Here is a 27,619-nt window from a genome sequence, read left to right on the forward strand (position 1 = left end):
GGTATTCTTAGCCCCCAACCTGTCCCTGTTAGCCCCCAACCTGTCCCAGTTAGCCCCCAACCTGTCCCAGTTAGCCCCCAACCTGTCCCAGTTAGCCCCCAACCTGTCCCAGTTAGCCCCCAACCTGTCCCAGTTAGCCCCCAACCTGTCCCAGTTAGCCCCCAACCAGGCAGAAACTGCTGCTTGACACAAGACCCTTCTTACCTGGAAATCTGTTTACCCCCCTACTGGAAATCGGTTTAACCCCTACTGGAAATCTGTTTGCCCCCCTACTGGAAATCTGTTTAACCCCTACTGGAAATCTGTTTACCCCCCTACTGGAAATCGGTTTACCCCCCTACTGGAAATCTGTTTACCCCCCTACTGGAAATTGGTTTAACCCCTACTGGAAATCGGTTTAACCCTTACTGGAAATCAGTTTACACACCTACTGGAAATCTGTTTACCCCCCTACTAGAAATCCGTTCAACCCCTACTGGAAATCAGTTTACCCCCCTACTGGAAATCGGTTTACCCCCCTACTGGAAATCAGTTTACCCCCCTACTGGAAATCCATTTAACCCTTACCTGGAAATCTGTTTACCCCCCTACTGGAAATCGGTTTAACCCCTACTGGAAATCTGTTTACCCCCCTACTGGAAATCTGTTTAACCCCTACTGGAAATCTGTTTACCCCCCTACTGGAAATCGGTTTACCCCCCTACTGGAAATCTGTTTACCCCCCTACTGGAAATTGGTTTAACCCCTACTGGAAATCGGTTTAACCCTTACTGGAAATCAGTTTACACACCTACTGGAAATCTGTTTACCCCCCTACTAGAAATCCGTTCAACCCCTACTGGAAATCAGTTTACCCCCCTACTGGAAATCGGTTTACCCCCCTACTGGAAATCAGTTTACCCCCCTACTGGAAATCCATTTAACCCTTACTAGAAATCAGTTTACCCCCCTACTGGAAATCTGTTTAACCCCCTACTTGAAATCTGTTTACCCCCCTACTGGAAATCTGTTCAACCCCTACTGGAAATTGGTTTAACCCCTACTGGAAATCTGTTTACCCCCCTACTGGAAATTGGTTTAACCCCTACTGGAAATCTGTTTACCCCCGTACTGGAAATCTGTTTACCCCCCTACTGGAAATCTGTTTACACCCCTATGGGAAATCTGTTTAACCCCTACTGGAAATCAGTTTGACCCCTACTGGAAATCGGTTTACCCCCCTACTGGAAATCTGTTTACCCCCCTACCGTTCCTCAATGGCTCAGTGATGTTATGTTAAGTACTCCCTCAGGGGCTCAGGTGGTCTTTTCCATTTAAAGGGCGTCCTTTTATTGAATATTTTCATGCAATGCAGAAGCTCCCTTCTGATGCTGTGCCAATACTTTTTTTATTGTTATATTTTTTTTAATCTATGTATCTTTAGTATCTTGATTGTGTGTTTGTGTCTTTTCTAAAAAGAAAACAAAATAAATCACATGTTCCTTATGAGGACCTGAGAAAATCTTGAGGTCAAAACTCCTTGTTTTTAAAAGAAAATCACTTTTTTGTCCATTAAAATAACGTAAAATTGACCAAAAATACAGCGTAGACATTGTTAGTGTTGTAAATGACTATTGTAGCTGGAAAATGCTGATTTTCAATGGAATTTCTACATAGGTGTACAGAGGCCCATAATCAACAACCATCAGTCCTTTGTTCCAATGGCACATTGTGTTTGCTAATCCAGGTTTATCATTTTAAAAGGCAATGTGATCATTAGAAAACCATTTTGCAATGATGTTAGCGTAGCTCAAAACTGATGTGAGGGTATAAGAAGCAATACAATTGGCCTTATTTACACTAGTTCAGTATCTGAAACATCAGTAATCGATTACAGCATAGCCGGGAACAAAGAACTTTGTTTAAACTAAAACTTGTTTTAGACAGCTTTAAGAAGAACAGAAAGAGGAGTGGGAGGCCACGGTGCACAACTGAGCAAGAGGACAAATCCATTAGAGTGTCTAGTTTGAGAAACAGACACATCACAGGCCCTCAGCTGGCAGCTTCTTTAAACACTACCTGCAAAACACCTGTCTCAACACCAACAATGAATGCTGGCCATCTAGGCAGAGTTGCAAAGAAAAAACAATATTTTAGATTGGCTAATAATAAGCAAAGATTAAAATGGGCAAAATAATACAGAAAAGGCCATTCTGTAGTTGCTTCTTCACAACTGTGACGTTCCATTAATCCAACATTCTATGAACTAGAAAGATACCCTTATGTATATTTGCAAGAAAATATTCATAATTAACCTATGCCACACAAATGTTCAAATTAGCCACCTCCTCTACATTTAATACTGATTGAGCAAAGAACATTTTAGAAAATCAATAGAATAATTCAAGAACTCCAGGTTTCTCTGAGTCATCATGGTTCTACATAGACCCCGCACCCTTACTAAAGAACCAGTGAGTAACTCTATATTTTTGTCTGAAAGTGATATAAATGAAGGTTTTTGTTATAATCTAATTGAGGATTATACAGTAATCTAACTGGAGTTTTTGCCTTCATCTGAGGCTTGTTTATTCATCCGACTCAGGATCATCATAATCTCAGTGTTATGTAGTCATCAGGGGGTAATGTCGTATCCAACTGAGGATTATGTAGTCATCAGAGGTAAATGTAATCAAATGCATAATACATTACTTAAGGTCAATACATGGAGTAGGCAAAGTGTGATAATGTGTTCTACAGCACTATAGGACAATGTTAACCTAAACACCAATCTAGACTGTTTAAAGTCTACAAGGAGACTGTCAAGGAGACTAACCTTCAAGTATACTGACCTTCAAGGAGTCTTACCATCAATGAGACTGAAAGTCAAGGAGACTGAATGTCAACAATTCTGACCATCAAGGAAACTGACCTTCAACAAGACTGACCATCATGTAGACTGACCTTCAAGGAGACTAACCTTCATGAAAACACTGTTTACACAGATTTACATTTATTTATGCTTTAATACATTAAAGTTGAGAATTTATATTTTCCTTTTGATTGTAATCACACAGCACAATTCAAATGTACTCCTTTACTTAAGTAAAAAATTTAACAATTTAGTTTCTAAACATATGTTTTGTTTTTATTCCTCTGTTCACAAGGAGCACTGTTATTAATAAAATGTAAAAGTAAAAGTGCAATATCTTTCTATAATCAAATTACAAATGTGGTCCCAAATCCTCCATTAGGGTAGGAATTGCCCCACAAAGTTAAAATCATATCTTTATTATTTTAAATATTATTTTGCCTTTAACAATTCCTTTTTGTCATAGATATATGTGAAATATATAAGTGAAACACTACTGTTGTTTGCTCCTTGGGGTTTAAGGCCAGGTGTTTTGTAAAAGCACTTGGTGACAACTGCTGATGTAAAAAGGGCTTTATAAATAAATTTGATTGATATATTTAATAATATTTAAAAATGTTCTACAAACTGAAGCTAAATACAAGAATAACAGTGTCAGTTTACAAAAAGCTTAGCAGGTCAATAATGTCAATATCATCCATCTATTTTCTAGATGTATTTAGTTTTTTCATATAAGTTTTCAGAACATACAATAATTGCAACAACAGTATACTAATGATATACCAAACAGCTCAATGATACAATAAATCTTGTCTTCAGGTCTAATAAAATTATAACAACACAATAACAACACATCAAAATCAAGGGATAAATGCATAGGTTGGATTATTTGAAAAATCTTTCAATGAAATCAATAATTTACACGTCTTAGTAAAAATCACAATTTGGGACATGTTTATAATGAGATCTTTTACATTTACATCTTATGATATCTATATCTATGATTTCTATCTAGCTCATATTAAATGGGTGACCGGCACAAATATTCTGTACATATGACTAGAAATAAAATAAAAACCTGATAAATATATAATTTCAACTTCAAAAGGCAGAACATGGCTATAGTATATGGCATGTTTGACTAGGTAACAACAACCGGCCCTAAAGCCTTACAGCAGCTTCTGTAACATGTCTGCATATGTGCGTCCCAAATGGCAGTCTATGCCCTAAAGAATTCCCAACCAGACCTGTTCAAAATTAGTGCACTACAAAGGTAGTGCACAACGTCAGTCAAATTTTTCAACATTGTTTTGGCATGGCTAAGTCTCTGTTCAGTGAAAAGTCATCATATCAACTCTCCAGAACCTCATGACCAAGGCTCTTCTACAAGGACCATGTAATTGTAAACTTGACAATTATTCAGTTCAATTGTAATCACTGATAAGCTTTAACAGATATTATATTTAATCTGGATGGAGGAAGATGCATTTAATCTGGACTGGGGAACATACATTTAATCTGGACTGGGGAACATACATTTAATCTGGACTGGGGAAGATAAATTTAATCTGGACTGGGGAACATATATTTAATCTGGACTGGGGAAGATACATTTAATCTGGACTGGGGAAGATGCTCTTCGCCATGTAGGTATTAGGGAGCCACTGGTAGCATCAGCTGGTCTGTCAGCCAAGCTTCACTAACTAGGCGTGAATGGAGTTACTGGATCTCCTAACGGAACAACCACCTCTAAAAGTGTGTGTGTGGATGTGTGTGCGTGCAAGGCTTTCCACTGACATTTCTACACGGTTCTGTGTGACTAAATTGAACATGTTAAGCATACACATGACATTTAGGTGCACAATGACCTGTAGTATATTTGAGCAACTCAAGCTACATTCCTTAACATTTGAAAGCATGCAGTCTAAATAAAAATCCCAGATGGCATGAAACAGTTTTAGATTAGCAAAGTAGGTACCCTGTAGAGCCTGCTGTGTGTTAGAGAATAGGATTAAGATTAGCATAGGATTAAGATTAGGATATAATTAAGTTTAAACAATATGGGTTAGGTTTAGGTGTACAATTATGGTTTAAAGTTAGGAGTTACAGTACTATTTCATTTTGGGCTACGGCTAGGTTTTCAGGGTTGAACTTATGTTAAGGTTGTTTGGGTTAGAATTAGTAAATCATTTTCATATTTTTTTATTTTAATGTCCACACTCACACATCTACATTAGACATCTGTGACTCACTGTGTAGCATTAACATCTGAATGCCACAAAAATAAAACATCTAAAATATATACTGCATCTAGAACATCTCTGCAGTATATATATATATATATATATATATATATATATATATATGTATATACACACACATATACATACACACACACACACACACACGCACACACACAATATAGTTGATTGCATTTACATTAGGACAAAAAAACGAAACAGAACCTTGCTGATTGTAAAACTGTTTCCAATTCCTTAATATGGTTCACAACTTTAACTAAGGCCCCCTATTGGCCATTTCCTAAAGTAGCACTCTGTTCTTGGGAATAAGGTGTCATTTGGGACACAATCTGTCACGTCTCCGTTTCTGATTCATCACCACTTGAAGATTTACAGTTCAACTCAGTAAGCTTTCAATATAGTACATGACTACATAACTACACAATGACATAGTCCACATAATAACACAACATACAACACCCATCTCCTTACAGAATCACAGGTCAGGTTAAAACTGGTTCTGAGGCAGTCTGAATCATGTTTGCCCACCTCCTCACAGAATCACAGGTCAGGTTAAAACTGGTTCTGAGGCAGTCTGAATCATGTTTGCCCAACTCCTCACAGAATCACAGGTCAGGTTAAAACTGGTTCTGAGGCAGTCTGAATCATGTTTGCCCAACTCCTCACAGAATCACAGGTCAGGTTAAAACTGGTTCTGAGGCAGTCTGAATCATGTTTGCCCAACTCCTCACAGAATCACAGGTCAGGTTAAAACTGGTTCTGAGGCAGTCTGAATCATGTTTGCCCAACTCCTCACAGAATCACAGGTCAGGTTAAAGCTGGTTCTGAGGCAGTCTGAATCATGTTTGCCCAACTCCTCACAGAATCACAGGTCAGGTTAAAACTGGTTCTGAGGCAGTCTGAATCATGTTTGCCCACCTCCTTATAGTCACTTTAAGACTGGCTCCCAGACGACCCTATATTCCAAAATGGTGCCCAGGTCAAAATTAGTGTGCTGCATCTTCCTGAATAGGAAGGCATTTAGGCTGAAGACCAGGTAAGGTCAGTTGATGAAGATTAGAGGTCAGCTAATATCAGGGTAGAGGTCAGTTGATGAAGTTTAAAGGTCAGTTAATATCAGGGTACAGGTCAGTTGATGAAGTTTAAAGGTCAGTTAAAATCAGGGTACAGGTCAGTTAATATCAGGGTAGAGGTCAGTTGATTAAGTTTAAAGGTCAGTTAATATCAGGGTACAGTTCAGTTGATGAAGTTTAAAGGTCAGTTAATATCAGGGTACAGGTCAGTTGATGAAGTTTAAAGGTCAGTTAATATCAGGGTACAGGTCAGCTAATCCATGCTTCGACTGACACTGAGAATTGTGGTCATTCGTCTTGAAAAATTAAGTCTATTTTCCCATGTTAGCATATGACGACACAGTCAGGATTGACCTTTCACTTTTCTGTCACGTAATCTGTGACCCTTTGGTGAGAGACGGAATAGAATATATAGCCTGCAGGTCAGTGAACATTATGGAAGTCAATGAACCATATGTTCAGAACGCTGGTGTGTCATTAAAGGTTCTGCATGATGTCCTTATGTGAGTCAGAACAAGGTTCTGCATGATGTCCTTAGGTGAGTCAGAACAAGATTCTGCATGATGTCATTGGCAAAGTCAGAAAAAGGCTCTGCAGGATGTTATTGGTAAGTCATAACAAGGTTCTGCATTATATTAATGGTAAGTCATAACATGGTTCTGCATTATGTTATTGGTAAAGTCATAACAAGGTTCTACATTATGTTGTTGGTAAGTCATAACAAGGTTCTATTGTGTGGTTGGTTATGTTTTAACTGGCACCTTATGCACTAAAGCAACAATCACAAAGGCTCTGATGCAAAGCCCTGGAGTTCCATTTCATATGAAGCCCTTACGTGGGTATTGATGGTTAAGTCATTTCAGATGAAGCCATTATGTGAGTATTGATGGCTAAGTCATTTCAGATGAAGCCATTATGTGAGTATTGATGGCTAAGTCATTTCAGATGAAGCCATTATGTGAGTATTGATGGCTAAGTCATTTCAGATGAAGCCATTACGTGGGTATTGATGGTTAAGTGATTTCAGATGAAGCCACTATGTGAGTATTGATGGCTAAGTCATTTCAGATGAAGCCATTATGTGGGCATTGATGGTTAAGTCATTTCAGATGAAGCCATTATGTGGGTGATGTTGTTGTCACTAGAAATAGGAGAGAACGGCAAAGTCACACCTGAAATATCAGCAATAACAGATTTGAAACAAGACAGAAAGCAATCTCCATTTAGCTTCAACAAGGCTGAAGGCAGAATAGTTTGGCACTTAGTTTGCATTTACACAAGTACTTTCATCAGAGGGAGGTTTTCATAAACAGTAGATTTGAAAGCCGGACTTTATACAGCAGACTCCGAGTCAGAAAAAGTTCACAACTGTAAATAATGTAAAATGGCTAGTTGGTAGAGTCCTGTCTATCTTCTGGGACCAAGCAAAGCCTTGTGACGATTATGAATGTGACGGTAATAATGATGATTATGCATGTCACTGACTAGGGCACAGTTGGCAGATCGAGAAAAAGGGTGAGGGAGGTGTCTTTGGTGTGTCAGTTTCCATGGTGATTCTGAGACGGTTGAAAGGGTAGTTCAGGATATTAGTAGTAAAAGTCTCAACTCCTCCTCCCCAAAGTCCAGTCAGTACCCCGCATAAAGGAAGTCAGAGGTAGTTTGAGCACAAATGCTAACCAGCAATAACACATTACCTGGAAGTCTGTTGGAACCCATGGCATGTTATCTTAACCTGTTGACTTCCACTCAATGTGCTAATGCTAGTTAAAACTGGTTCGCAGGATAGACCTCTTACCTTCTTTATAGTGGACACTGATGGGGAGAGGACTAAGAGCTGAACTATCCCCGTAAGAGTTAATGACCCTGTAACAAACACCAACTTGGAGAATTGCAGCATACAGAAGATAAGGTGTTGACTGTCCTCTACTCCAAAAAACCTGTGTGTGTGTGTGTTGTTTACAAGAGCGAATGGGTCAATCCACCACCTTCTTCACCCAGACACCCAGCTATGTGTTGTTGTCTTGACGGCATGGGTCGTGAACCCCTGTGATGTCACCATCGGTTCAAAGTTGAAATCCAGTGAGTCACCATCCATCAGGGTGTCATGGAGGATGGACTCCATGTCACATTCAAACCTCTCAATTGACATGTCATCCAGATCACTGGGCAGCTTCTCCTGGTGGGGATGGTGGTGAAGGTGGTGGTGTGGCGCAGGGGGGAGACCCAAGCTGGGACGCCCAAAGCCGTTGGTGCTGTGTGGGCAGAACCCACCAGGTATCCCCCCTGCTCCCAGATGGCTGGCAAGAGCATAGGGCATCTGCATCGGGTTCTTACCCCCCAGACGAGATCCATTACCCCCTCCTCCTCCGTGGCTCATGCTGCTCAGCGACATCAGCGCACGGCTGTTCATTGAGGAGACAGGGGTAGGTGGGGCTTGACTGTGTGGGTGAGGCAGACTGTGGCTCCTCCCTTCTCCTCCACCTCCTCTTCCATGCTGGGATGTATTATAGGGAGGCAGAATGCTGCTGTGTGCAGCGAGGGACTGGGAGACGCCCGAGTCCACTGGAGGTGTCATGTCCTCGTGAGTGTCAGTGTCGGAGGTCAGCAGTTCCTTCAGGAGGCCAGCAGGGCAACTGTACCCCAGACCCTGCATCGGGGAGATGGCATTCTGTCCATACAAACACTTTCTGTAGTCCGGCTGGGGTTGTTGCTGGGAGACCATGGAGGGAGAGGAGTAGGGGGGGTACACCACCCCGGGGCTAGCCTGCATCAGGGGGGACGGAGAGTTCTGTGAGGAACCAGGACCCTTCCCCCCTCCCCCTCCTCCCCCCACCTGGGGGTTTTTAGGGGACAGCAGGTTCAGGTTATCCAACAGGTTCTCCATGACGTTCTCTGAGTTGTGGTGGTGACCTAGGGAAAAAGGACAGAACACTGTAGAGACAAATATTTGACAACATGGAATAAAAAGCTGTATTGGGTTCCAGATTACCTTAAGACAATCAAGACAAGACCAAGTCCACCTAAACACTGTGTCAAGACCGAGACCACCTTAACATTGGGTCAAGACCAAGACCACCTTAACCTTGGGTCAAGACAGAGACCACCTTAACATTGGGTTAATACCAAGAGTAACTTAAAAGACATAGACAAGACCAAGACCACCTTTAGACAATCAAGACCAAGACCACTAAAAGTGAGTCAAGACCGAGACCACCTTTAGTTTATCAAGACCAAGACCACTAAAAGTGAGTCAAGACCGAGACCACCTTTAGACAATCAAGACCAAGACAGCCTTTAGTACAAGGTGCATGTGCAACTGAAATGCAGGGATAGCAGCAGTGAGGTTCCTGAGGTAGACGCGTACCTGTAAAAACTGAAAACTTCCATTATCAGACTTTCCAAGCAGTGTCAGAGTAGTACAAAGGGAGTGGTGCAATAAGGTCCCTGAGAGGCAGGTGGGGGTATGGTTAGTGATGGGTCACATAGTTCTCTGGGTCACAGAGATCAGCAGGGTTACAGCAGATGGAGAGAAACTGTTCCTAAGCCGGCTGGTGTGGGAATGAAGAGAACTGCACAACCTGCCGGTGAGCAAACAGTTTGAGACATGGATGTGAAGGGTCCCCGATGATTACGCGTGCCCTGCGCAGACACCGCTTGGGCACCAGTGATGGTTGTATAGTTTTCACTACCCGTTGCAGGGCCTTCCGGTTGGCTATGGAGCAGCTGCTAAACCACACTGGCGCAGTTAGTCAGAATGCTCTTGATTGTGCAGCGTTAGAAGTTCAGATGGGCTTTCTTCAGCCTCCTGAAAAAGTACAGGCATTGCTGCGCCTTTTTGACCAGGGCTTAGATGTTGAGGGTCCAGGAGAGGTCCTCGGAGATGTGGACACCCAGGAATTTGAAGCTGGACACACGCTCCACCTCGGTACCATCAAGAACTGGGGTGGGACTGCAGCCTTTAGACTTCCTGTAATCCACAATCAGCTCCTTGGTTTTCTTTGCGTTGTGGGCCAGGTTGTTATCAGTGCACCAAGCCACCAGGCACTTGACTGTTGCTTGCTCCTTGGGGTTTAAGGCCAGGTGTCTCTGTAAAGCACTTTGTGACAACTGCTGTTGTAAAAAAGGGCTTTATAAATACATTTGATTGATTGACCTCCTTCCTGTAGACTGACTTGTCATTGTCACTGATCAGGCCAACCACCATGGTGTCATCTGTGAACTTGACGATGGTGTTGGAACTCTGTACAGGAATGCAGTCATGAATGAAGAGGGAGTACAGGAGAGGGCTCAGCACACAGTCTTGTGGAACACCAGTATTCAGGATCAGTGTGGATACGGTGAAGCTGTCTAACTTGACAGACTGGGGTCTGTTGGTTAGGAAGTCCAAAGTCCAGTTGCAGAGAGAGGGGCTGATCCCCAGGTCATGGAGTTTCTTGACCCGCCTAGAGGGGATGACCGTGTTGAATGCTGAGCTGAAGTCTATGAATACCCTTCTCACATAGGTGTTGGTTTTGTCCAGGTGGGTCAGGGCAGAGTGTAAAGTAGTGGAGATGGCTTCCTCTGTAGACCCGTTCGACCAGTAGGCAAACTGGTAGGGATCCAGTGTTGTAGGAAGGCAGGACTTAAGGTGGGCCAGAACTAGTCTTTCGAAGCACTTCATGATTTTGGATGTGAGTGTGACAAGTTTCAATGGTTGTGGTCTTGAAGCATATTGGGACAACCGCCTGGGCCAGTGACATGTTAAAGATGTTGGTAAAGACCTCGGCCAACTGCCCAGCACAATCAAGACCATTACCAAGACCACTTTAAAATAGAGTCAAGCCCGAGGCCAGCTTTAGAAGACAAAACCACTTCTAAACAGTCAACACAACCAGACCGCAACCAGACCAAAACAATTTTCTCCTATCTACAAATCATCTGGTTAGCTTGGTGTCACTGAAATTATTGTTTTCGTTGTATCATCAGAAGTCTGTTTCAGACCATTACAACAAACTTAATGCTTAATGCGTGAATATTCAAAACTAAGATGTTGATTTTTAAGAAATATAATTAAACCCTGATTTGCAAATCCCATTTCACTTTATAAGTAGGATTCGTCTTTAGTTTAGTCAATTTTAATGTTCAAAATGTTGCCTTGATTCAATTAGGATTTAGATTTAGACAAATGATGAGGTTATAAAGAAATAAATTGCCAATGATGTGTTTTTGCACATCTATACATTCCACTTATAATACACATATACTTAATACTTGTACATTTTCTGCCCTCTTCTATTTTCACTTCTGGTTAGATGCTAACTGCATTTTATTGTACTGTACATTTACTTGTTCAATGACAACTGAATTGAAAGTTACAATGTTTTATTGACCTGTTTTTCTATTTTAGAATGCACTGAATCCAGATATTCAAGCATTTATTGATGTACAACTGTTAAATTACCTGAGTTTTGTTCTACATAAAGCCTTGAAAAGCACTGACTGTTAGGAAGCAACTGGTCTATACCTAATAGATAATACTGCAGATGTTGTAGCTAAGCCAATAACTAACAGGTTTGGTTTGACTGTAGTTAAAGGAAATCCCTAGCATTTGAATATCTGACATTGTCATGCCTGAGTTAAAACCCCTTCTAACATAAATAACACCAGGCCTGTTTCTAAGCTGTTTCCAAACACTAGATGTCATGGACAGGAAAGTGCACTGTCTCTCTTTACTGAACTGTCAAAGGCTTAAGATATTTTTGACAAGTACATCTAGGTTATTTCACTTCCAGAAACATACTCATCCAATCAGGCAGCCTAATGGTTATCTTTCTTCTTAGACCAGGTACATACTCATCCGATCAAGCATTCTCATGGTTAACTTTCTTCTTAGACCAGGTACATACTCATCCGATCAAGCATTCTCATGGTTAACTTTCTTCTTAGACCAGGTACATACTCATCCGATCAAGCATTCTCATGGTTAACTTTCTTCTTAGACCAGGTACATACTCATCAGATCAAGCATTCTCATGGATAACTTTCTTCTTAGACCAGGTACATACTCATCCGAAAAGGCTTTTCAATGACTGCAGTCTGCCTTGAATATTCTTCCGGCTTTCTACAGGCCAAAAATACCTTTATTGTAGTTTATTGTAAAATATAAAGTTGTTGCTTTCTGCCTTTAAATGGATAGTTGGTTCGAGATTCATATTTGGGTGAAAGTTCACTTACCCTGAGTTGTTCCTCAAGACACATAGACAAATAATACATTATCCAGCTTTGTCCCAGTCGGTAATTAGCATTATTAGCATCGTCCAAATTCATGAATGGAAACGGTGTGTCCCACTATACCAAAGCTGCATTGCAAGCAGAAAACAACCCCAAAACACTCCAAACTACAATTGGCAATCTATTGTGGAAGCATTGATTATTTAAACAGTATTCTGACGAAACTGCCGACAGAATTTGGTGACTTCAAACTGGCACTAGTGAACTATTTCCTATAGCCACCATACACAGCTTCTGTTCTTCGGCAGTTATGTCATTGGGGTGGGCGTGAATTTTTACTTCAACAAGCTACGTGAAGATAGGTAGCTTTGCTAGTTTGCCCATTTTCGTCTGTTGATTTCAGCATTGTTTTTAACATTGAGGAAAATGCCGTGGTCATGTTTTGATTGCAAAGAAAGGTACAAGGGACATGGGAGAGGAGACTTGAGGTTTCACTCGTTCTCATATCATAGTCTTGAGTTCTGTATACTATCACTTATTGCAATAAAATAAAATTACGTGGAAGTATCATTGGAGCAATGATTATAACTAGGTAATAACTAGGCGTTTGTCTTGCTAATTTTGCCATATGCTTTATGTTAACTTTACTTTTTAATATGTATAACTCTGTGGCGTAGTTGTTAAAGACACAGCCCAGGTTCAAGTCTCGGGAGGGCAACAACGATCAACACTTTCTAATCTGGGCTGGCTGAACTAGGTTTGCCTGGTTTCTTGTTTTGTAGGCTATATTTGTTTACTGGATTCAGACTTGAGGATTTTGGATTGTCAATCAAACACGCTACTAATTTACTTAAATCGGTTGTTTTGTAAATGGCCACTTCATGCATTGCACACCTGTGGGAAAAAGTCTGTGTCGACGAGATAAAAAAAAATATGCTTATGCAATCGTCCGCTACTCGGGCAATCAATTGCAGACTTTGCAAGTCATGCAGTTGACGTGCGTTATGGAAAGAGTTGAGATCGATGTGGTAAAATTCAACCCCATGTAAAATACAACTCTGTGTAAAATGTGAAGAAAAACAGAATGCATTCATGTGCAAAACTCCCCTGCCTGCAGTCCAGACCTTTCACCCATTGAAAACATTTGGTGCATTATGAAATGAAAAATATGACAAAGGAGACCCCAAACTGTTAATCAGCTGAAATCCAATATCATGCAAGAATGGAAAAACATTTCACTTTCAAAACTACAGCAACTGGTCTCCTCTGTTCCCAAATGGTTACAGAATATTTTTAAAAGAGGAGGTAATGCAACACAGTGGTAAACATGCGCCTGTCCCAACTTTTTTGAAATGTGCTGCTGGCATCAAATTAATTTTTCCAAAAACAAATAATTTCTCAGTATCAATTTTTGATATGTTGTCTTTGTACTATTTTCAAATGAATATAGTGATAAATGATTTTCACATCATTGCACTGTATTCTTTTGCATTTTATGCAGCTTTTTTGAAACAGTGTTGTATTTCTTTGCATAAGGAATTGTCCATGTCAGTTTCAATAGACTGTAGAGTTCCCTTTAAAATGTTTATGCTTCCAATCTAATGAAACGTAACATAGAAAGACAGGGAGTTCAACCTGACTAGTCAGTAGAAAGATTTAAATGTATTTCTTGTTGCCTACCCTGACTTAGACCACATCGAATGTCACTGATCCTCTGCGTATTCTGTTCGAAGTAAGGCTCTATCCCATGAAAAAAGTATTATTCCGGGCCGTATTCAGTCAGATATGATACATATGTTTCTTCCTTTCTCTCTCAAGCAAATAAAGTTTCACTGTCCGAGGTGAATATCTACGACGAAATACAGTAGGGAACTGGTGTTCTTGCTAGTGAATTCTAACTTTTGTTTACAGTGACATATACATTTCCTCTTCCCGGAAGAACTCGTAGATTGATACAATTGTGAACAAAACTGACTGAAAAAAACACAGGATTATTTGAAAATGATATATATATTTTGCGAAAAATTAAAGGTGCACTATGTAACTTTAACGCAATTTTTACACCACCTATCGCCAGTAAGTCGAATATCGGTTCTATAACTCCTGTAGGATCTGACAATGTCATTATTTACTAACGAACATAATGACTGGTCTGAAACCATCTCCAACTATTGATCCTGGAACAATGAACACCGAATTTCGTTTTAAATAGGGTTAAAGTTGACAGGCCCTTTCTATGGTACACAGAATAAAAAAGTAAACAGCTAAATTAATAAAAACATAATCTGGGCGACCTATTGCATTAGATGCATTGCCATATTTCAGAGACTCCATGAAACCCTAATTGTGCTAGCTAGTGCTTGCTGTAACAATAATATGAGCAGTTTGCACAAGGCTTCGTTGAGCTAAAAAGCAATATAATTGCTTCTTCCGAACAATTTTCGCTTATGGATAAGATTTGATCAAACAACTCACAATGCTTGCTTGTTTTTCTTAACATTTTGCAGAGAACACCAGGTCGTAACACTGTTTCCCAGCAAGAAATGGGATCAATGAGTGTCTGCTTGGACACAACTTAGCTAGCTAATGTAAGCTTATTGTCTTGAGCAAAGACTTTGTAGAAACCTTCATAAAATCGATCTGTGCTCATACAAATAAAAAAAGAACATTGAATGATTTTCTACGTAGTTTAACTGTCACATCAATCTAGTAACTTACACATACATTTCCTTGACTATGTAGCCAACTAATTAAATGAGATGATGTAACCTACTCATCACATAGAAAGGTAGCCAACTCTGCATCCCTGTTCGAACAAACTTCAGCTTTCGCCATCAATTGTAAAATGTACCCTCGTTTTACTCTGTCCATTGTCTTATGCTCACATTGCTTCAGTATATTATCAATTCTGAAGGGTTCAGTGCAGGCTACATGAACCCAAACAAAGCTTATCATTGGCCTTTACCTCACACACCTTCAAGGAAGTACACACCTATGAATGTCCCGGCCTTCTATGTTTTTTGCAACCATGGCACTCGGGATACTCTGCCAGAGACTGTTTTTTAAGGATAACTGATGGTATGTAAGGTTTATTATAGGACACTTCAAATGGAAAATGCCTTTAAACTTTATTTTCAATGAATACCACCGTCACGTTCATTGGGGTAAACAACCCTGCTTGTCTTAGTTTGGAGTGTTTTGGAGCAGTTTTCTGCTTACAGTGCAGCTTTGGTAAAGTGGGATGCACCGTTTCCATTGATGAATTTGGACGATGGTAATAACTCTAATGATAGACTGGGACAGAACTGAATAATGGATTGTTTAGGCCTTCAGGAACAACTCAGGGTAAGTGGACTTTTACCCAAATATTAATCTGGGCCAAACTATCCCTTTTATAGGCTGTAGAGATACCTTGAATGTGGGCTCCTGTGTTTGAATTACATACCATTGGTTCTGAGGTTTGTTATAAACTCCTAAACTTTCAGAAGCATCAATCAGAAAGCGGGCAGGCCCTCCCTATCTCTTTGAAGAAAAAAGCCATTTATTCGGCTTTAATGTTGTCAAGTACTTAGCAGCTCCCATTGTACTTGTGCTCTCATTTTACCCGTGTTGACACTGTACATTGTCCAGCAGACTAATAACATATATCACCTGGGCTCCCAGAACTGTGTTCCACTGACGTGCCTAAGACCCATATGGAGCAATGGAAAACAGAGTTTCAGTCCGCTGCCCCCTTTACCTGGAATGAGCTAAAAAAAAGAAACTGTCTCAAAATCTTCAAAATATCTACTTTGATTTAAGTTAAAACTATCATGAAATCTATTGTAATGATATGGATGGCTGTACATGCTCTGACCTCTAGCTTGCATTAATGAATCTTGTTGGAAATGAATCTCTCAACGATCCACTACGGTGTGGTAGGCTACAGTACTTCACATGCCCGGAGGGGCTCTATCGAAAAGGTGGTCAATATCTACAACTTTACATAACATCTAGGGTCTCCAGTCTTATTAGATTTGTCTCTCGTAAAATGTAGTGTATTGTAAACAAGCCCAAATCCACTGCGTTAGCAGGTTTGTTTTTTGTATTCTATGCTAAACGAAGCAGTAAGACAGCAGAAGAAAAACACATTATAATCTACAGCCCTATCAACTGTAACAACCTCAATAATAACAGAATAAAAGCCCAATAAAAACACAGTAACATCTAAATAATAACACAAAAATAACACAGTAACAACAGAATAGTACATTAACAAATGCCTAATAATAACAACTCAGTAATAACATGATACCAACCCAGTATTAACTTATTAACAGAATAATAAATTAATAATAGCCCACAATACATAAAATAATATTCTCCAAAATAAATGTATAATAGCCTGATAACAAATCAATAATAACTTAATAATAACCTAATTATAACTAATTGTAACAATTTCTCAATTTAACCTGTTTTTAAATATATAACAAAGTGTTAAGATTATACTTGAACAGTAAAACAATTAGTAAAAAAGTCAATATCACTGTATAATTGAGCAAATGTCCTGCTCACATTTTATTTGGGTGTACTGACCTAGAGAACTTGCCATCTCTGATAGGCTAGGCAGTGTGCCTGTCATCTTTGCCCCAGAGGATCCTGGGTAGCCCATGTGCACATCCCCGTCTCCAAGGTCATCCTCCGGCAGGAAGGGGGAGAGCCGGCCACTAAGGTTGCTGGCGTTAGAGGAGGTGCGCGGCCGGAAGCCGCTCCAGACGTCAAAGTCCTCGTTGCTGTGGGAGTTTGGGCTGACAGGCCACTTGGAGAAGGGCCCACCTCCTGGGCTCTCTCCTCCCCCATCAGAGCAACCCTGGAGAGATAGCTGGAAGAGAGAAAGACAGGAGAGGGAGCGGTTAGAGAGAGAGGAGGGGGGGTGAGGATATACAGGTGAGGGGAGACAGAGAACAACAGATAACCAAAATGTACAGTTCGGCTGATGTGTTAAAGACATCTACATTAAACAGCATCATATTCTGGTCTAGGTGCCGTACTACACAGGACGTACCTTCTTCTTAGCGGCCCGTCCTCTGCTCTTGGTGAATTTGCTGCAGTTGTTATCCATGGAGGCAGCTCTTCTCCGGGGGGACTTCCCACTCTTCCCTCCCTCTGGGTTCAGCATCCACCAGGAACTCTTCCCTGTCCCCTCATTCTGCACACGAATGAACCGGCTGTGCAGGGACAAGTTGTGACGGATGGAGTTCTGGAGGGGAGAGAGAGATGGTTTTGAATGTTTCTGGTACATTTAGAGCCTCCGCCAAACCCAAATGTGACCGCCACAACAAGGGATTCACTTCTGGTGAACTTCTATTAAGGTTTAGCAGCTGTTTTACCAAGAATAAGGCCACCAGTAACCAGCCAGTAGACCAGAAGGAATAAGGCCTCCAGTAACCAGCCAGTAAACCAGAAGGAATGAGGTTACCAGTAACCAGCCAGTAGACCAGAAGGAATAAGGCTACCAGTTACCAGCCAGTAAACCAGAACAAATAAGGTCACCAGTAACCAGCCAGTAAACCAGAAGGAATGAGGTCACCATTAACCAGCCAGTTAACCAGAAGGAATGAGGTCACCAGTAACCACCAAGCAAACCAGAAGGACACAGCAAATTCAGCAGTGTTAAGTTAAATTATATAGACACTTTCAAGTGAAAAACTTGAGTAAGATCAAAAGATGTTTCAGCAGACAGACCTTACAGAGTAAAATCTACAGCCATTTCAGCTGACAGACCTTACAGAATCAGATCCACAGCCGTTTCAGCAGACAGACATCAGATCCACAGCTGTTCTACCAGCCTGTGTAGATGCAGCACATAGGAAGCTGGGCCAGCCATAGCCTTTGTCAGAAATAATAGTGTTCTCTATTGAAGTGAAGTCAGCTGGGAGAAGGCGTTTCTTTGTTTCATTGACTTCACAGTAAACCAGACAGTGACAACCACAGGATGGGATGTTTCATTTAAAACGTTGCTTAACTTTCCTAACTGACTGCATCAACTGGCTCCTACATTCCTTAAAGAGTTTCCTAACTGACTGCTTATACTGGCTCCTACATTCCTTAAAGAGTTTCCTAACTGACTGCTTATACTGGCTCCTACATTCCTTAAAGAGTTTCCTAACTGACTGCATATACTGGCTCCTACATTCCTTAAATAGTTTCCTAATTGACTACATATACTGGCTCCTACATTCCTTAAAGAGTTTCCTGACTGACTGCATATACTGGCTCCTACATTATAATACCTGCCCTCAACAGGGTCTGAAACCAATAGAGTGACTGAGACAAAGGGGGACATGAAGAAACAGAGACAAACAAAAAAACATAAAAAGAGTGAGAAAGAGACAGACAGAAACAGAGAGAAACAGAGACAGAGAGAAACAGTTGGAGACAGACATAAACAGTTGGAGACAGACAGAAACAGTTGGAGACAGACAGAAACAGAGAAAGACAGAAACAGAGACAAACAGAAACAGTGACAGACAGAAACAGAGACAGACAGAAACAGTGACAGACAGAAACAGACAGAAACAGAGACAGAGAGAAACAGTTGGAGACAGACATAAACAGTTGGAGACAGACAGAAACAGTTGGAGACAGACAGAAACAGAGAAAGACAGAAACAGAGACAGACAGAAACAGTGACAGACAGAAACAGAGACAGACAGAAACAGTGACAGACAGAAACAGAGACAGACAGAAACTGTGACAGACAGAAACAGAGAGACAGACACAGAAATCACTTGAAATACAGAAACAGAGTAAGAAAAAGGGTTAACAGCAACACTAAGACCATACTATGATGTTGCTTAGTGACACCAGTCGTTGGAAAATGTCTCTCATTCTCTTCAGCAATGAGGCATTAGAACAACAACTAAGACAAAAGCAAGATAATATTGGGCAAAGCGCTCTGCGCCCGTTCCCATAGCAACATACATAAAACAACCAAACAATATCATGCATATAGCAGTAAATATTAGGACACACTTTGACTCACCTATTGGAACAAAAAAAATACACCTTGTCTTTATTTTTGTGTTCTACATGAGTCAAATGTAAACCCTTCTGTTGTACATTTTGTGAACAGTTACGGTTCTTACAAGAACCTGTATATTTTTCGACCAGTGGTTCCCAACTCCAGTCCTCCAATACCCTCAACAGCCCATTTTTGTTTTAGCCACCGACAAACACTCAATTCAGGTCAATGTGGGCCTAATAGTTAGGACCTGTTAATTATAATTAGGCCTTGGTAATTAGAACCTGATAATCAGTCTCTCCTATGTAGTAGCCCTCACACTTTTGAAAGTATAATAACAACTACTGATAAACGACTTAGATGTAACTGACGATAAGAATCTAAAATCACCTGTCATGACATGCTGCCATCCATAAGAAACCGGAAAATCCTCAGTTATCAGGGCAAATGTACCGTACTGAAGCACTGCGTAAACGTACAGTACTGATAAAGCAGTGCGAAAACGTACCGTACTGATAAAGCAGTGCGTAAACGTACTGTACTGATAAAGCAGTGCGTAAACGTACAGTACTGATAAAGCACTGCGTAAACGTACAGTACTGATAAAGCAGTGCGTAAACGTACCATACTGATAAAGCAGTGCGAAAACGTACCGTACTGATAAAGCAGTGCGTAAATGTACCGTACAGATAAAGCAGTGTGTAAACGTACCGTACTGATAAAGCAGTGCTTAAATGTACCGTACTGATAAAGCAGTGCTTAAATGTACCGTACTGATGCAGTGCGTAAATGTGCCATACTGATAAGGCAGTGCTTAAATGTGCCGTACTGATTCAGTGCGTAAACGTACTGTACTGATAATGCAGTGCGTAAACGTACCGTACTGATAAAGCACCGAGTCATGATCACACGCTGACAGTATAACAAAGTTGTACGTGAACACGTTTAGTTGTTTGTATACTGCCAGTAATCCACAGCAGTGGTTCCCAGCTCCAGTCCTCAAGGGCCTCAAACAGCACACTTTTCCACTATAGCCCAGCCAAGCACAGCTAGTTCAACTTGTCAAATATGTATAAGGCCCTCATTAGCTTGAACTGGGTGTGCTTGTCCGGGGCTAAAATAAACATGTGCAGTTGGGTGAACTGGAGGGACGGGAGTTGGGAAGCTCAGTCCTTAACAATCCCAGTCACAAGCTGAGAACAATGTCCCCTGCCTTTTGTGAATCTGGGCCTGCAAGATAGGAAGTAAGTTGCCTTGGACTGCAGACAGAAGACGCTTGGGAAACCCTGGGCACAGTGAGGTTAGCGTGCAGAGCTACAGCCCCGTCCCTGGACCATGACTCACTTCCTACATCTGTTCTCCAGTCTTAGAATCAGGGCCCTGCCCGGCTGGGTGGCCTCCACCAGGACTAATGTATTGATACTGGGTGACTGGCTGTCTCTGTCTCCCTTGACACTGGGTGACTGGCTGTCTCTGTCTCCATTGACTCTGGGTGACTGGCTGTCTCTGTCTCCCTTGACACTGGGTGACTGGCTGTCTCTGTCTCCCTTGACACTGGGTGACTGGCTGTCTCTGTCTCCCTTGGCACTGGGTGAATGGCTGTCTCTGTCTCCATTGACTCTGGGTGACTGGCTGTCTCTGTCTCCCTTGACACTGGGTGAATGGCTGTCTCTGTCTCCATTGACACTGGGTGACTGGCTGTCTCTGTCTCCCTTGACACTGGGTGACTGGCTGTCTCTGTCTCCCTTGGCACTGGGTGACTGGCTGTCTCTGTCTCCCTTGGCACTGGGTGACTGGCTGTCTCTGTCTCCCTTGACACTGGGTGACTGGCTGTCTCTGTCTCCCTTGACACTGGGTGACTGGCTGTCTCTGTCTCCCTTGACACTGGGTGACTGGCTGTCTCTGTCTCCATTGACACTGGGTGACTGGCTGTCTCTGTCTCCATTGACTCTGGGTGACTGGCTGTCTCTGTCTCCATTGACACTGGGTGACTGGCTGTCTCTGTCTCCCTTGACACTGGGTGACTGGCTGTCTCTGTCTCCATTGACACTGGGTGACTGGCTGTCTCTGTCTCCATTGACTCTGGGTGACTGGCTGTCTCTGTCTCCCTTGACACTGGGTGACTGGCTGTCTCTGTCTCCCTTGGCAGTGGGTGAATGGCTGTCTCTGTCTCCCTTGACACTGGGTGACTGGCTGTCTCTGTCTCCCTTGACACTGGGGGACTGGCTGTCTCTGTCTCCCTTGACACTGGGGGACCGGCTGTCCCTAATTACACTGGTTGACTGGCTGTCTCTGTCACCATTGACACTGGGTGACTGGTTGTCTCTGTCTCCTGTTCCTTGTGGCCCCTTTATACAGGCACAATTCTGGTCCACCAGACAAGCAGCCTGGCCGGCCCCTTCCAGTACACATTGAAACAAGGACCAGGACACAGGGACGTCCACAAATCAATGAAATCATCCCCAAATGAAGTGGCCTGATTTCCTCAAACTATACTAACTGGTTTGTATGAACAGACTGGCTGTAAAAACAGGGACATAGAGAGAGACATATAGACAGACATACATACAGAGAGATATGCAGACATACATACAGAAAAAAGACATGTAGAGACACATACACTTACACATACACAGACATACAGAGACACATACAGACATACATACAGACAGACATTCATACAGACAGACATACATACAGACATACAGACATACGTACACACACATAGACAGACATACAGACAGACATACTGACATACAGACTGACATTCATTCAGACACACATACAGACATACATACACACATACAGACAGACATACAGACATACACACATATAGACAGAAATACATACATACAGACAGACATACATACACACATACAGACAGACATACTGACATACAGACATACAGACAGGCATACTGACATACAGACAGACATACATACATACAGACAGACATACATAAATACATACATACAGAGACAGACAGACATACATACAGACAGACAGACATACATACATACAGACATACAGAGAGACAGACAGACATACAGAGAGAAAGACAGACAGACAGACATACATACAGAAATACATACAGACTGACATAATAAATATCTATAGTAACAATGCATCCGTGTTGATCCAAACACCTTGCTGTAGGTTAACTTCCTCCATAGTCCAAATTAACAGAACATATTAGTCACTGTTAAATAAGTAATGAAATGATTTCATATCCAAAACAAATATGAATATGACCATAAAATTACCAGAATATGAAGATGAATATGAACAGAATATGACCAGAATATAACCATGAATATGACCATGTACTAAATCTAACAGGTCATATAAAGAAAAACACAGAAGCAGAACTTCCTGAAACCAATTAACAGCCTTGGATAGAATAGCATGGCAGGACAGTACACATACACACACACACACACACACACACACACACACACACATACACACACAAGCACATAGTTATGCCATAAAATAAGGAGGACATTCCAAGGCAGAACTCCCTATGCTTTGTGGCGAGACTCTGGCACACACTGAGTCTAGAACTTCTGTTTGTGTGTGTCTGTGTGTGTGTCTGTGTGTATGAGAGAGAGAGGTGGCTTGTCAATATGAGCATGTCAGTGTGTGTGTGTGTGTGAGATGCCCTGTCTATGTGTGTGAGAGAGTATGTTTGTCCAGAGTACTAGTGGATCAAACCTCTAGACAACTGGTCCCTGTATCTAACCTCTAGACTACTGGTCCCTGTATCTAACCTCTAGACTACTGGTCCCTGTATCTAACCTCTAGACTACTGGTCCCAGTATCTAACCTCTAGACTACTGGTCCCTGTATCTAACCTCTAGACTACTGGTCCCTGTATCTAACCACTAGACTACTGGTCCCTGTATCTAACCTCTAGACTACTGGTCCCTGTATCTAACCACTAGACTACTAATCCCTGTATCTAACCTCTAGACTACTGGTCCCTGTATCTAACCTCTAGACTACTGGTCCCTGTATCTAACCTCTAGACTACTGGTCCCAGTATCTAACCTCTAGACTACTGGTCCCTGTATCTAACCTCTAGAGTACTGGTCCCTGTATCTAACCACTAGACTACTGGTCCCTGTATCTAACCACTAGACAACTGGTCCCTGTATCTAACCTCTAGACTACTGGTCCCTGTATCTAACCTCTAGACTACTGGTCCCTGTATCTAACCTCTAGACTACTGGTCCCAGTATCTAACCTCTAGACTACTAATCCCTGTATCTAACCTCTAGACTACTGGTCCCTGTATCTAACCCCTAGACTACTGGTCCCTGTATCTAACCTCTAGACTACTGGTCCCAGTATCTAACCTCTAGACTACTGGTCCCTGTATCTAACCTCTAGAGTACTGGTCCCTGTATCTAACCACTAGACTACTGGTCCCTGTATCTAACCTCTAGACTACTGGTCCCTGTATCTAACCACTAGACTACTGGTCCCTGTATCTAACCTCTAGACTACTGGTCCCAGTATCTAACCTCTAGACTACTGGTCCCTGTATCTAACCTCTAGACTACCAGTCTCTGTATCTAACCTCTAGACTACTGATCCCTGTAACTAACCTCTGGACTACTGGTCCCTATATCTAACCTCTGGACTAGTGGTCCCTGTATTTAACCTCTAGACTTCTGGTCCCTGTATCTACCCTCTAAACTTCTGGTTCCTGTGTCTAAACTCTAGACTACTGTTCCCTGTATCTAACCTCAATAATTCTGGTCCCTGTATCCAACCTCTGGACTACTGGACCCTGTAACTAACTTCTAGATTACTAATCCCTGTATTTAACCTCTAGACTACTGGTCCCTGTATCTAACCTCTAGACTACTGGTCCCTGTATCTACCCTCTAAACTTCTGGTTCATGTGTCTAAACTCTAGACTACTGTTCCCTGTATCTAACCTCAATAATTCTGGTCCCTGTATCCAACCTCTGGACTACTGGACCCTGTAACTAACCTCTAGATTACTGGTCCCTGTATTTAACCTCTACCATCTAGACTACCGATGCCTGTATCTAACCTCTAGACTTCTGGTCCCTGTATCTAACCTCAAGAATTGTAGTCTCTGTATCTAACCTCTGGACTACTGGTCCCTGAATCAAACCTGTAGATTACTGGTTCCTGTATTTAACCTCTACCCTCTAGACTACTTGGTCCATTTCTCTGAGCTTTAACCTGTAGACTATTATTTGCTTTTCAAATTGTTTGATTTGTTGCTTTCCAAATTGTTTGATCTGCTGCTAATAAGATATGGCCTAGGCAGAGCAGAGCACAAGCATGCAACATTCTAACATATTTTTTAATTGCACATTGATACAGACAGATTATGTAATATATTATGACAATGAATGGCCCCAAAAAAACTACAGGGAAACGCTAATCAGATCTGCTATTGATTTATCAGCTTTTTTGCAAATAACAGAGCAAAAGATCTGAACTGGATGTAAATTCAACTTAAGTAGCCTGTCATTTAGGTATTTTGTTTTATTATTAGAAATAATTTATCATGAAACTTAACATTACATAATTTTATAAAAGGGTTTTAAAAATAATTAAACTTAAGGGCCTAGTATTGTTTCTTTAGTCTTCCCTTTGAATTGGGAAGCACACACAGACAAACACACACACAGACAAACATACACGTATGCACACACAGACAAACACACACACAGACAAACATACACGTATGCACACACAGACGAGCACACACACATACAAACATACACGTATGCACACACAGACAAGCACACACACATACAAACATACACGTATGCACACACAGACAAGCACACACACATACAAACATACACGTATGCACACACAGACAAGCACACACACGTATCTTCCTTAACATTCCTCATAATCAACTGTGGGCAAGGGTCAACTGTAATCACACACAACCTGCTAGTATCTGTTTGGAAATTCTGATATTCACAGACGTGAATGTCTGTTTGTGTGTGTGTGTGAGTTTAGAGAGAGCAGCAGGATTTCCAGACGTCATCACAACCTCACATTCCTGGCCAAGGTTACCAAACCACCACAAACAATCACACATATAAACACACACACACACACACACAAACACACACACAATGTGATGAGTGCTTCTGGAGGTCACTCTAATCTACCTTTAAATCACAATAACATCCTCCTGAAACAAAGCTGTATTTATTACACACAGTGTGTCGGTATGACAGAAATGTTTTACTTAAAGATTCAGCATGAATGGGTTTATGGTTATAGATATATAGTTAAACCTGTATTTATAGTCAATGTACACTACTGTTCAATAGTTTGGGGTCACTTAGAATTTAATTTATTTTTCATGAAAACATGCATCAAATTAGTTTGAATAGGAAATATAGCAAAATGAATTGGAAATTTAGTATTTGTATTTGTATTCTAGTTGTCAGTTTGTTGAGGTAATCATAATATATTCCACCCCATGCTTCCTGAATCACCTCCCACAAGTTAGACTGGCTTGATGGGCACTTCGTACGTACCATACAGTCAAGCAGTTCCCACAACAGCTCAATTGAGTTGAGATCCAGTGACTGTGCTGGCCACTCAATTATATACAGAATACCAGCTGACTGCTTCTTCCCTAAATAGTTCTTGCATAGTTTGGAGCTTTGCTTTGGGTCATTGTCTTGTTGTTGGAGGTAATTGGCTCAAATCAAGCACCGTCCACAGTGTATGGCATGGCGTTGCAGTGATAGCCTTCCTTCTTCAAGATCCCTTTTATCCTGTACAAATCTCCTTCCTTTACCAGAACCGAAGCCCCCTAGACCATCATATCAATCAATCAATCAAATGTATTTATAAAACCTTTTTTACAACAGCAGTTGTCACAAAGTGCTTTACAGAGACACCTGGCCTTAAACCCCAAGGAGCAAACAACAGTAGTGTTGGATTTCAGTGGCAAGGAAAAACTCCCTAAGAAGGCCAAATTTTAGGAAGAAACCTAGAGAGGACCCAAGCTCAGAGGGGTGACCAGTCCTCTTCTGGCTGTGCCGGGTGAGATATTAAGAGTCCAATAAGAATAATAAATACATTTCTCTGGGCTAAATCCAGAGTCTATTTGATTCTAGACTAGGTCAAAAGTATGACCAGGTGGACAAGGACAGGGACAGCAACGGGCCCCACAAACCAGGTATTCCGCAGGTTTGGACCAGGACCTCATCTCCTCCTAAAATTTAGAACTGGAGGAGACTGAGAAAAGTTAGAAAGTGCATTCCTCATATCCCCCAGCACAATAATATAGCAGCGTAACACCTTGTAACTGAGACGGGTGGTCCGGAGACACTGTGGCCCTACCCGGGGGAGGCCCCGGACAGGCAGGAAATCAATCCACCCACATTGCCAGGCATCAACCAAAGGGACACCCACCAACCGCAACCCCCCTGAAAGAGGGCCAAGTATTGACAGCAGTGTACAGCCCAATTGCACAAGTGCGCAACAGAGAGACAACAACAACAAGCCAGTGACTCTTCCCCCGAAAGGCATTGGAGGGAGGGCATCCCAGTGGCGACGAGAGCCCACCTGGCAAGACAGCAAGGGTGGACAGTATCAAGCCTACTGGTCTCCTTCACTTCCCCGGGCCATGCTACACCTAATTATAAACCGTGATGTAGAGATGAGTTTTTAGTAGACACTTGAAAGTTTGCACTGAGTTTGCAATTCTAACCTTAATTGGCAGATCATTCCACAGTAGTGGAGCTCTATGAGAAAAGGCCCTGCCTCCGGCTGTTTGTTTAGAAATTCTAGATACAATTAAAAGGCCTGCATCTTGCAATCATAGGTTACGTGTAAGTATGTATGGCTGGATCAAGTCCTAGTTAGGATTCTAGCAGCCATGTACAGCACTAATTGAAGTTTATTTATTAATTTGTCTGGATAACCAGAGAGAAGAGCATTGCAGTAATCTAGTCTAGAAGTAACAAAAGCATGGATACATTTTTCAGCATCAGTTTTTGATAGAAAGTTTCTAATTTTTGCCATGTTTCGAAGATGAAAATAAGCAACTCTCGAGACATATTTTATATGTTCTTCAAAGGAGAGGTCAGGGTCAAGGGTAACGCCAAGGTTTTTTACAGTTTTTTTGACCATGCAGCCGTCGAGGTTCACAGTGAGATCTGCTAACAACGCTCTTTGTTTCTTGGGTCCTAAAACAAAC

At 41.6% G+C, this 27,619-nt stretch overlaps 1 protein-coding gene across 1 annotated transcript in view; it reads right to left on the minus strand.

Moving 5' to 3' along the window:
* Positions 1-6,990: 6,990 nt before the first annotated feature.
* foxo1a (forkhead box O1 a) overlaps positions 6,991-27,619 on the minus strand; it is a 47,931-nt gene continuing 27,302 nt past the window's right edge. The window contains exons 2-4 of the mRNA XM_034292017.1: positions 17,440-17,634; positions 16,971-17,256; positions 6,991-9,092 (exon numbers count right to left, since the gene is read on the minus strand). Coding sequence (XP_034147908.1) covers positions 8,173-9,092; positions 16,971-17,256; positions 17,440-17,634 — 1,401 coding nt within the window. The 3' untranslated portion in view covers positions 6,991-8,172. The remainder of the gene's footprint in view (positions 9,093-16,970; positions 17,257-17,439; positions 17,635-27,619) is intronic.

The sequence above is a fragment of the Esox lucius genome, chromosome 1, assembly GCF_011004845.1.
Source record: "Esox lucius isolate fEsoLuc1 chromosome 1, fEsoLuc1.pri, whole genome shotgun sequence".
Taxonomy (NCBI): domain Eukaryota; kingdom Metazoa; phylum Chordata; class Actinopteri; order Esociformes; family Esocidae; genus Esox; species Esox lucius.